This window comes from Cydia pomonella, chromosome 18 (assembly GCF_033807575.1).
Source record: "Cydia pomonella isolate Wapato2018A chromosome 18, ilCydPomo1, whole genome shotgun sequence".
NCBI classification, from domain to species: domain Eukaryota; kingdom Metazoa; phylum Arthropoda; class Insecta; order Lepidoptera; family Tortricidae; genus Cydia; species Cydia pomonella.
In genome coordinates, this window is record NC_084720.1 from 12,272,637 (window position 1) to 12,285,079 (window position 12,443).

The 12,443-nt window shown below is 38.5% G+C and overlaps 1 protein-coding gene and 1 non-coding gene across 2 annotated transcripts in view; both read right to left on the reverse strand.

The window, feature by feature from the left end:
* LOC133527496 (ras-related protein Rab-2A) overlaps window positions 1–12,304 on the reverse strand; it is a 14,792-nt gene extending 2,488 nt beyond the window's left edge. The window contains exons 1-5 of the mRNA XM_061864531.1: window positions 12,119–12,304; window positions 9,663–9,822; window positions 7,825–7,980; window positions 6,492–6,672; window positions 4,840–4,983 (exon numbers count right to left, since the gene is read on the reverse strand). Coding sequence (XP_061720515.1) covers window positions 4,885–4,983; window positions 6,492–6,672; window positions 7,825–7,980; window positions 9,663–9,822; window positions 12,119–12,164 — 642 coding nt within the window. The 5' untranslated portion in view covers window positions 12,165–12,304 and the 3' untranslated portion in view covers window positions 4,840–4,884. The remainder of the gene's footprint in view (window positions 1–4,839; window positions 4,984–6,491; window positions 6,673–7,824; window positions 7,981–9,662; window positions 9,823–12,118) is intronic.
* Window positions 6,038–6,111, reverse strand: Trnai-aau (transfer RNA isoleucine (anticodon AAU)). Its single transcript has one exon. It is a non-coding gene; the product is annotated as a tRNA-Ile (tRNA).
* Window positions 12,305–12,443: the final 139 nt, after the last annotated feature.

Consider the following 12,443-nt stretch of genomic DNA (forward strand, 5'->3'; position numbering starts at 1 on the left):
GCAAAAGTGTCCAGCTGTCAGCTATAAATAATAGTTCCAAATCTCTCCAGAGTAGCGCTAGAGTAGCTAAGAACCTAGGCGTTATTGACGGAGTGAATTGCGCTGTCTAATGATTAGATTTTTTTAAAGGAAGTAAGTTAAGTAGTTAAGTACTCTAGGTATTGTAGCGCCACCTATTTAAAGTTTTTTGATGACTCTTTTTGGTATATGGAGATTTCGTTCCTTATCTCCACCTTCCGTACATGAAACATTGGCCGAGACGTACATCGTGATTGGCACGCCTAACAGCAGCCACCGACCGCTCCTTGTATTACAGATTAGTACATTGTTGCCAAGGGATGGAAAGAAAGGCATTTTCTTACCGAGGTACCCTAGCTTCGGCTTGACCGATGTATTCATAGTGCTATTCTCAAACATGTGAGGATATACAATAAACTTATAAAATATTTAGAATGTCGCATACGTTATGCACACGTTCCTTACGCAATATTACGCGCACCGCACAACCGGCCGCATGCAGCGCCGTGGCGGCTGGGGCCCTGCTCGCAGCGGACGAAAATGAAATTTTCATCACATTTGCTAGAAAAAGATATTATTTCATGCAGGTTTACTGAAAGACAAAGGCCTATATTGTTCCCGCGGTAGTTATAGATTATGAAAAAAAGCTATAACTCCCTAGGGAGTGTCACGTGTCAAGAAATTACAAAATCGCGGACGAATGTTTGGTATGTCACCGTATTAAAGAATTATTTCGCTAAAATTTAGTTTTTTCTTCGCAAGTGTGATGAAAAACATTGTGTGTAACTCCGGAGGTAAGAATATTGCAAACTCGTATACAAAATTTCACTTAGCCAGGGGGGTTGCACAATGTACTATAGTATCGGTTATTCTTAGAAGAGTTTACTCTTAGAAGTAAACTGAAACATACGAATTTCATTTTTGTCCGCTGCGTCCGCGCCGGGGGCGGGCTGCCCCGCGTTGTCGCCGCTGGGATAAAAAATTTGACACTTTGCGCCTTCCATTTACAAACAAAATGCGGCCATTTCCGAGCATCTTTGAGAAAAAAAATAGAATTAGTACATTTTTGCCGAGGAATGGAAAGAAATACCTACTTCTGCGATGCTGCGCGCACCCAGCATCGCGTGCAGCGACGCGCCGGCCGCCGAGCGCGGCGCCTCGACACGCGCAGTGAACAAAAATGGAATTGTATGGGTTATTTTATTCCTAGGAATAAACATACTAATTTCGTTTTTGTCCGCTGCGTCCGCGCCGAGCGCGCGGTGGCGCTGCGTTGTCGACAATGGGATAAAATGGCGTTGGCAACTGTCAAAGGTTTGCATTGACGGCGTCAGCAAAGGTTTTACCTGTCTGTCTCGTCAAGGCTATACAAACGAGAATTTGACACAATTCTACGGTTTGACAGGTAAAACCTATGTTGGAGCTATTTGTAAAATATTTCGATCGGCCGGGCCGGCTCCATTGTGCATTTTACGTAGGGAATGCAATCTTGATCTCGCAATTTCGAGATCTTGCACGAATTTTCGAGATTCAATCTCGTTGACAGGAAATCTTGATTTTTGCAATCTCGGTCGAGATGTCGATTAATATACAGTACAATACTCTTTATTGCACTTCTTATAATGCACGTTGTTCACAATATATGTACAGAAACAGAAACAAAGACAATTGGATAGAGGTCACAAGTCACAACAGGCAATCTATTCGTAGGCAGTATATACAGTGTTGGACAAATCCTAAATGTACATATGCATTAGGGTATTTGGAACCAGTGTACAAAGTATGATAACAACCGGTGTATCCATTTCGAAGAAATTAACAAATTACCATCTTTTACTTTGGAGCAGCCTGTAGCTCCTAAGGTAATATCCTCAAAGAATAGTATGGAACCTTCTTCGACCTTTTTGATTATATTTTTTATTTATGACACTAATAAGCTTCTGGATTTTTGAAAAATTACATCATTATCAAATATTTCGAACAAATTGTCAAAAACACTGCCAAAGATTAACACAGTGTGTTTCTTTTTGTTCGAAAATTTTATTTTTTTAATCTTTTATTCTAATAAAAAAAATATTAACGTCAGAGCATTCCTGAGAAGTAACCCTACGTGGGATTTCAAGGTTGTTGTTGAGGCATATGTCAAATACGATCGGAAAATTGTTGGAAAATGGTGAAAAGCGAATTTGTTAATTAAACATTACTTTTTATGTGGAAAAACTATTCAAGAGACTGAAAACTGTTTAAAAAAATATTATGGGGAATCTGCTCCTTCTCATGGAATGGTACGAATAAGTGGTTTACAGAATTTCGTTCTGGACGTACCACTACCAATGACGCAGAACGCTCTGGAAGGCCGATTGAAGTGACCACTGATGATGTCGTGAATATAAAGTTCACGATATTGTTTTGGATGACCGTCGAGTGAAGATTCGTGAGATAGCTGAGACTGTACACATTTCATCTGAGCGAGTTTCTCATATCTTGCATAATATTTTGAATATGAAAAAGCTTTCCGCGAGATGGGTGCCGCGTTTGCTGACAGCCGATCAAAAACGACTTCGTGAAACAACTTCCGAGCAATGCTTAGCCAAATACAAGCGTAATCCTAATGAATTTTTACGTCGATTTGTGACGGTAGATGAAACGTGGATCCACCATTATACGCCAGAGACGAAAAATCAGTCAAAACAGGGGACTTCTGTTAACGAACGGGCCCCAAAGAAAGCGAAAACCGTTAATTCGGCAGGAAAGGTAATGGCCACTGTTTTTTGGGAAAGCCAAGGGGTTATTTATACAGATTATTTAGAGAAAGGTAAAACAATAAATGGCCCTTATTATGATTATTTGTTGAAATTTTTTTACGCGGAAGTTGTGAAGAAAGAAACGGCCACATCTGGCAAAGAAGAAAATCCTTTTTCACCATGACAATGCCCCTGCACACTCGTCAGCAGTCGCAACAGCCAAATTAGTAGAATTGCGTTACGATATACTGCCCCACCCACCTTATTCTCCAGATATGGCCCCATGTGATTTTTTTTAAATTCCCAAACATGAAGAAATAGCTCGGTGGGAAAAGATTTTCATCAAATGAGGAAGTCATAACTGAAACTGAAGCATATTTTTCAGGGTTTGACAAAAACATATTTTTGGAGGTGTTGAAAAAACTGGAACATCGTTGGATGAAGTGTATGGAGTTGAAAGTAGATTATGTAGAGAAATAAAACTAAAAAAGGTGAAAAGGTTTTTTTTTTGTTGCAAAAAGTCACTTCCTTTTGGTCTTAGATTTATGTTGTCCAGATAGTGCTATTGTATGCGACCGGCTTTTGCTGACGATAAAAGCACTGTGGCGCACTATGTGCGGAAGAATCGGAGGATCTTAGCGTATCCACAATTATTTATATGATTATTGGTCGCCTATTTTTTGTTATAAGTTGCTCGGTGCTTGTCAAAAATAACAACTGTTAATGACTCTGCTTCTTCTCTTTATTACGTGGTTTCTTAAGTGAAGTGAAGAAGAATTTATTTTCTTATTTCATAAAAGTGGCATCTGATAAGGCGAGCTTATTACACGTACAAAGCAGGCGCAGCGGCTGAAAGTGCGAAACACCGCAAATACGCCAACCTTGAACAAGTGTACGATTTTGTTCCGGTTGACGTCGAGACGGCGAGCCCTTGGTGTGGCGAGGCAAAAGCCTTTATCAAGAACATAGGGCGATGGCTGAAAGAAAGGGGCTGCGACCCTCGCTCTGGTTCTTTCCTGGTCACACAAATATCACTGGCCATTCAGTCAGGCAATGCCGCCAGTATTTTTGGCACTTTTGGTCCGGATGAAAATCAGAGTGGTGGTAGGTTTCCATTTGTTTATAGTTTTTTATTATATAGATACTAGGTAGGCCGTAACGAAACGTGTTGTGGATATATTTTGTAGGATAGGTGCATAATATGATGACGAAGCGTGTTGTGGATGTTATTTGCCCGTTTACGTATATATATTGACGAAGCCTGCGTCTTGGACCTTGCCTCTGTTTTGATAGATTAGATTTATTTATTTCACAACATATGATTACAGTACAAATTACATTAATGTCGATTTATAAGAATCTATATTAAATATATATATGATATTAAATTTTTATTGTATTTTTAATAAATGGCTAAATAAATCGTTAAATTATTATTTTTGTCATTAAAATATAACATGGCATACCTAAGTAGAATAAAGATATGGAATTCTTCGAGATTTTAAATCAGAATAACATATTTTTAATTACTTAGTAAAATCTCGATTTCGAAAGTCTGAAGGTCGAGATCTCGAATACACTATCTCGATTCAGATTTTTCGTGCGAGATCTTGAATCGCCAACTTAGTGCGAGATTGCATTACCTAATTTTACGTCTTTGATTTACAAATAAAATGCGACCATTTCCGAGCATGTTTGAGATTATTTTTTTCTTGTCACGGAAGTCGTCGCACGGCCGTAACGGCCGTAATTTTGGCCCTTTGTATCGTTTACGGAGTAGTAGTAGTAGTAGTAATAGAGACAAGGTATTCAACATCTATACGGACAAACTTATATACACACTGCTTCAATATATGGGCCATAAGGTAGTGTATACATATTTTTGGCACTTTGTTCGTGTCAACATATAATTTTAATACCTTGACTGTACTGCCTACTCACATAATACTTAATAAAAAAAAAATCGCTGTTCGATATGGAAAGGTCACAAATCACGTCCCAAGCTTTTTCGTTCACTAAATTGGGCAGTGGAATAGCACTGCGCTGCGTGTACAGGCACACACACGAGTGCACGTACCTCGTGTTGGTGTGCCAGCTCGCCTCAGTGTGTGCAGGCGCGCACCTAGCAGCAGCCGCCGCCCGCCGCGCCGCCCGCGCCCGCGGCCGCGCCCCCCGCCGCGCCCCCGCCCGAGTGCTGGGGTCCGATCTTGATGCCGTTCGCCTGAAAACATATCCTTACTTCTAAAAGTACACTTTTCAGTTTTCAGGGTTCCGTACCCGAAGGGTCAAACGGGACCCTATTACTGAGACTTCGCTGTCCGTCTGTCACCAAGCTGTATCTCACGAACCGTGATAGCTAGACAGTTGAAATTTTCACAGATGATGTATTTCTGTTGCCACTATAACAACAAATACTAAAAACAGAATAAAATAAATATTTAAGGGGGGCTCCCATACAGCAAACATATTTTTTTTTCCGTTTTTATAAATAATGGTACATAACCCTTCGTGCGCGAGTCCGACTCGCACTTTTTTCTGGTAGATCCGGTACCTAATAAAGCCCACTGTTTAATCATACGAAACGCCACGCCTATAGTGTGCAGCGCACCGTTGTGAATGTGAACCTTCTCAGTCGAAGTACACGAGCACGACTTAGTGCTCCGCTGAGGTCATCTTTACAGTAATGGATTCACCAGTTAATATCAATGATAGATATACTAACACAAAAAAAGCACAGTGGAAAACTTTCTACAAGACAAGTGAATATAATTTTATTCATTTGTCTTGTAGGAAAACCTGATTTTAATGATATAATTAGTAATAATTTATAGGGATAAAAATGTACTTATTTATAAGAAGCATTTGGCATTGCCACAGCCCATATGGGTATTATGTATTGAAACAATTTTATTGCTACTTGAAGACCTGACATATGTTACATTTAAGCAATAGGGAGTATTATTGCAATGTTCTGTCTGCAGCCAGAGTGCAGCACTAGTGCTTTCACCTTTCATAAACCATTAGAGTAACTTATACATACTGTGCCTTAAACTGGTTTTGACAAGTTTTCATAGATAATAAAATATGACATTAAGTCATCAAAGCAGTTTTTAGTTATATGCGTCTTCATCGCTCGAATATGCAAGAGTGATAGAGAGGTTAGATAGCGAAATTCCGATTTACTTGTTTCGCGGTAGACCCCCAAGATGTATAAAAAACCGCGTTTCTCGAGACATTATTTAATATTTGAAAACATGTAATAAAAGCAAAAAGAGTGGCCCATGAGGGGATCGAACCCGCGACCTTCGCGTTATTAGCACGACGCTCTAACCAACTGAGCTAATGGGCCGACGAGTAAACGCGCGAAATATGTTTCCACGTTACGTCTGCATTGAGACTGGGAGACAATAAAGATAAGCAGATGTCCGACCTGCGACAAGCAATTTCTTTTCGGCGTTTAAAGTAGGCGATTATTTTTCCCTTGGGGGTTGAATTTTTTAAAATCCATCCTAGTGTGCAAATTTGAACTTTCTATCTTTTGTAGTTTCGGCTATGCGTTGATGAATCAGTCAGTCAGGACACACGCAGACATATATATAGATCAAAGTTGCGTTCAGATTTTATTGAACAACGGGGGTTGTTCAATAAAATCTAATCACTTAGCTACTTATTTTGCAGACTATAAATGCATATAATGGGCTTCTAGTGTCTAGGGAAAAAGTAACTAACCTCATTATTGATGTCAAAGACTCCCTCCTGGATTTTCTCATAGATCTCTTTAGCGGTGTTGATGAATGCCTCTTCCACGTTGGCGGCCGTTTTCGCGGAGGTCTCCATAAAGACTAGGCCGTGCTCGCGGGCGAACGCTTCACCCTCTTCCTTTTTCACTTCGCGCCGCGACTCCAGATCACTGTTTCGAAAAAAAAAATGATTCAAGCAACTAGGAGTCCATATTACAAATACCTAGACTTGATAGGTTAACATCTACATATAACTTTTTATAATTTACAAAGCACTATTTAAGAGACAGAGGCAGGCCCTCGAGTCAGATTCGGATTTCGGAAGTCTGTCCCAGAACCTTCGAAACGCGACAAACTTTCAGAAATTGACGCTCTCTAATAATAATATCTTGCCAGACAATTGCATAGAAATTTGTTCTTCTTCTAAACGAAATATCAAAGATCGAGTGGAGTTGAGGTAACCACAATGACACTCTTCGGTCTCGAATTCGGATCACATTTTGATCGAGTCACTCGATGCTGGGTAGCGGATTCGGATCACATTTTGATCGAGTCACTCGGTGCTGGGCGGCGCGAGTGGTGGTTCACGCGTAGCGGCCAAAGAGTAGGGCACCCCAGAAATACCTAATATGCTACATACAAATTTTGAATTTACAAATGCGGTCTCAATTAGAGCCTTGATAAAGCCTTAAACAACCTTGACAATCTGGACACGAACTGTTATTGGTTTAATTCATCTACTAGCAATTATGTATTTTAAACCTGTTATACAACAATTAACACGTTATTATAGACCTTATTTATTTGATTTGAGTTAAGGCCATCAAAACTTTTATAAATTGAAATCTGTATTTAGCTCTCTGTAAATAATTTGCCTTTTACGTAATTTGCGATTGTTACATTCCATACATGAATTTGAATAGAAAATACCTCGCAGTTGTGCTATAAAGAGACAACAGTATTTACAGTATTTATTATGATTATACAAACATCGCACTTAAATGACATACAAACTGACCTAGATTAGAACTTCCTTTGATACATTTTCTGCCCAAAAACTTACCTACTCTCGATTGTTTTTATATTGCCGACTATATATTTTTCTTTAATATACCACCGGTCATAAATTATTATGCAGCAGTATGGCTGAGTAAAGACAGTTACCCCTTGTTGCTGATTAACATAATGACCGTGTTAGAGCTTGAGTGCTGGCGCGCGTCTTTCGGCCACGTGGTGAGGTGGTTGAAGGTGTCCCGCCGCGTGATGTCGTACACGAGCGCTCCTGCCGCGCCGCGGGAGTATGGCCGGGTAGTGACAGTTACCTCTTGTTGCCGATTAACATAATGACCATGTTGGAGTTTGAGTGCTGGCGCGCGTCCTCCAGCCACGTGGTGAGGTGGTTGAAGGTGTCCCGCCGGGTGATATCGTACACTAGGAGCGCTCCCGCCGCGCCGCGGTAATATGACCGGGTGATTGACCTGTAATTTGTTCCGTATTACCACACAGTACACAGGTAACTAACAGTAAGTCCAATCCGCGGCCTAAAAGCGATAGAAACCCATGATCGTCAGTTTTGTAGATAGGTTCACTAGCGGCTTGGAAATACTCCAGGTTCCCGGTTCCTAGACTGTTTTTGGATGAAAAACTTACCGGGAGTGCACGCTAAAATCTAAGGTACCGGCTAACTAAACAGCCAAACCATGTTACGTACAAAGCTAACTATTTAAGTGCCTTAGACCTACTTACATATATGTATAGTACCTACTATAGGTATGTAAACTGATTCAACACTTGCACAGTACGTATTTGTAATTTTACATTTGTGTAACTGGTCTCATGTGCACTTAAATTTAGGTTGTAGGATAGTTATTTAAGTTAACATTAGTTGTAAGTTTAACTTTTAAGTGTACGATTTTCATACTAACAAAATATGCAGTCAAACTGTAGTCTAAATGAAAGCATTTTTTTTAATTTGCATAATAAACTCAATCTTGTCAGCTGGAATATTGTAAAAAAAAGACTTAACCTACCTAACCTGGGAATGTCATTTTGTGTATAAAAGAGGACAGTGAAAAGGTGAAAGACCTAGTCTATCACTTCCCCACACTCATCCGAAAAATGGCTCGAGTCAATGCACTGAAGATTGGTCAGCTCAGTCATGAGTAAAATTCTTTTCACCACACTAAGTGGTAAAGGCCGTCTTGATTGTTCAAAAACTTATGAGAAAGTTGCATTTTATTCACATGTGGGGCAAATTTTGTTTCCTTATGTTACCTGGTAGAATTGAGTTTTAAATGATGATTTTAAATGTTTTTTTTATTAAGTTCATTTGGATTTGATTTGGTTTGATTTTTTGGTATTTTCCTCGCGTTGGTGTGGTGAACATTTTTATGATTCACTCGGGGGCAACGTTTGTTTAACCCTCTTGCCTTGAAACCCTAGGAACGATCAAGATTCCACTCCTTGAACCACTCACTACACTCGTGGTACAATTTCGGAATTACACACGAGCGGTTAAACAAGAAGAATATTTTGACCACCAAATAAAATACCTGTTGCATTTGTTGTGCAATAATAAAAAGATTATCAATGTGTGACCTTAAAGTCCTAAAGCATGAACTATTTGGATCGAAAACAAGGTTAACTGAGCAAATAGCAACCTCAATCTCTAACAATGGATACAGAATGTGGATTTCACACAGCAAACCTTACTAATAAAGTATGTTAAGCTTTTACATTGTTATATTTAAAAACTAGGTGAACACTTCCTACTCTTAAGTCATTGCTTTATCAAGCTTATCTTTGTTTTGTTTTCTCAATAAGCTGTTAGTAGATAGCCAAAACAATGAAGTTGGTAACACATGCAGTTTATTTTGTTAAAAAACCTCTGATATATTTTACTAAAACTAGAGTTATGGTTGGTTTGGTGTCTTTCTTTTTACTTATGGAAAAGAAAGAGAGGATTGTTTTGTTATAAATTAACTCCGCATAAATATGCCCAGTGTTTGTAGTGCATGCATTTCATTGGTTAAATATGTTTTACATAAATAAATAAAAGTAATTCAACTACACATACTCAATACATAACAACCAAACATCCACACTTGCAGTCAAAAAGAACCTTTAAAGTATCTTTGTGGAAAAGTAAAGTTGACAATACCTGAACGCTTCCTGTCCAGCCGTGTCCCAAATCTGCAGTTTGATCTGCTTGCCATCAATGGTGATCATGCGGGCTCCAAATTCCACTCCGATGGTGAGATCATGCACCGGCTGGAACCTCTTGTCAGTGAACTGTAGCAGCAGGCATGATTTGCCTACACCTAAACATTTGTAAATAATTGTAGAAACATTACAATTTCATTGATTAACCAATGCAATTGGATCCATTCGACAAATGGACTGATCCAGTACACATTCATTTTTTTCAGCAGGAATCATTGAGTGGTCATTGTATTAAAGGCGCAGACATGTGAGAGTAAGAGAATGCATCATCAGTGTCATGCACTTGAGTGGGACAACTTAATGACCTTTTACTGTCAAACATCAGGTGATCCGTCTGCTCGTTTACCTCCTCTACCATAAAAAAAAAACATTACAAGCAACCCAAAACCGCATCATGTGCAAGTGGAATCATGTGGAAGAAGCAGAGATAAATGCTCCTTCAGTAAGCTATTATAAAAACAGACTTTACAAACACTTTAACCCCTTAATGCATGTCATAAAAAATATTTTGTATAAATGAATGGGAACACTTTGGCCTCAACATAAATGGCATACGCCTAAATCACCTCAGGTTTGCCGGACGACATAGTCTTGTTTGAGGAAAACCCAAAAGAACTAGAATGCATACTAACAGATCTTGCAAAACAGAGCAAGGCCGTGGGACTGGAGCTTAACTCAGACAAGACTAAATTGATGACAAATTCTAGGATTCAAGAAATCACAGTCAATGGATACATTTTAGATTATGTTGAGGAATATGTGTATCTAGGTCAAATAATATCTTTCAAGGACCAAATGGACAAAGAAATCGAAAAAAGAATATCATCCGGCTGGAGCAAATACTGGTCACTTAAAGAAATCATGAAAAGCAACCTAGGTATACGAATAAAAAGCAAAACTTTCAACACATGTGTCCTTCCGTGTCTTACTTATGGCTGCGAAACTTGGTCTCTTACTAAAAAACAAAGAGATAAACTTGCAAAGTGCCAGAAAGCTATGGAGAGGAGCATGCTCGGGGTAAAACTACAGGATAGAAACCGCAGCTCTGACATAAGAGCTAGAACAATAGTAGCAGATATCCTCACTCACATAGATATGCAAAAATGGAGGTGGGCAGGTCACACTATAAGATGTAAGACAGAAAAGTGGAGCCAAAGAGTTCTCATGTGGCACCCTACAGACGGGTCAAGATCGCAAGGCCCACAAGTAACAAGATGGGAAGACGAAATTATTCGTACAGTGGGACCACTCTGGACAAGGGTGGCAAGAGAGAGAAGATACTGGAAGGAGTTGGAGGAGGCCTTTGCCGACAGGCACACTGAACTAAGAGACTTCATATGATAATTCAAGACTATCAAAAAGAACAATCATGTTCAGAACAAAGGGCTATATAATAAAATAAATTTTAACTTTAATAGCTGTTAATGATACGCAGTAAGCTGTCAATAGAGTTGAATATTATAACTGCCATACATGGTTGCATATGTGGTATAGAATTAAATTATCAAAATGAACATTAATCGTAAAAAAACAAAAGTGCTGTAATATACACACATCACCTTCCAGCTGCTAGTATTTTAAACAATATAATATAATTTGCTTATTGTAGCTGGTGAACCATAACTAAGAACATACTAGTCTTGTTTATGGAGTAAATCTCCAAAGTACAGTTTTTTTGTTTACTTTAAAAAGATCTACTTATTCTGCAACAGATTATTAATATAAGTGACAAATCCTTTTTTAGAAATCAGATGTTATTTCTAGCCTGAATAATAACAAGAATAGTAGTGAATAATGTTAAGGTATATAAAGTAGAAAAGGTTTTCCAAAAGTTTTGGTACAACCTGATGTTTTATGAATCAACATGTGTTGATATGAATTAGTCATATTTATCATTTTCATGTTACTGATTCATGCAGTTTCTGGTCTTTACAGTGTTGTCTATAATTCAACATGTAAACATATATAATATTGCGTGAAACGGAGCCTAAAACATTTCTGGACGCTTATTTACATTACATAATTAATATGTCATTTCTAAAACTAAACACCCAACAGAAAACAAACAAAAGAAGTCCTTGACTTAAAAACTTTTCTGGTTTAGCTGATCTACTCATAGTCTGTTTGCCCTATGATAATCACTTACAATGAATTTAAGATATGCGCTGAATATTAAGTGTTCTGAAACGAGCGTGGGCGGAAAACAAGAGGCAATATAATGAGATAACAATCATCCAGACACCCCCTTCACCACTAACAAACACTTAACAAGTTTTATAAACAGTCGTTATAGCTTATATCGAAACTTGTGACGGACCTATTTACATCCTAGATAACAAGGCACGAAAACAAAAAAAAATGAGTAGATATAATATCAGGAAATAAAATCAATACCTGTGTCGCCAATGATGATGTATTTGAACAAGTAAGCGTATGCCATTTCGAACTTTTGTCCTTCAGATCTTAGTAAATACCGAATAAGAACAAAGACGGGTAATGTTTTAAAGCGCAATTGTTATTAAATTGAGACGCAATTTTAAGATATTTCACAGCTGGTCGAAGTAACTTGTCATTGTGGAAAAACTGAAAACTGACTGAATGTATGAACGACGTAGGGAACGAAAGAGCGAATGAAACTTGAGGCATTTTTTCGACGACAACCACAAACATGTAGTAAACCTAGAAATATAAGGGCCCAATTACACAAAGGCGAACAAAA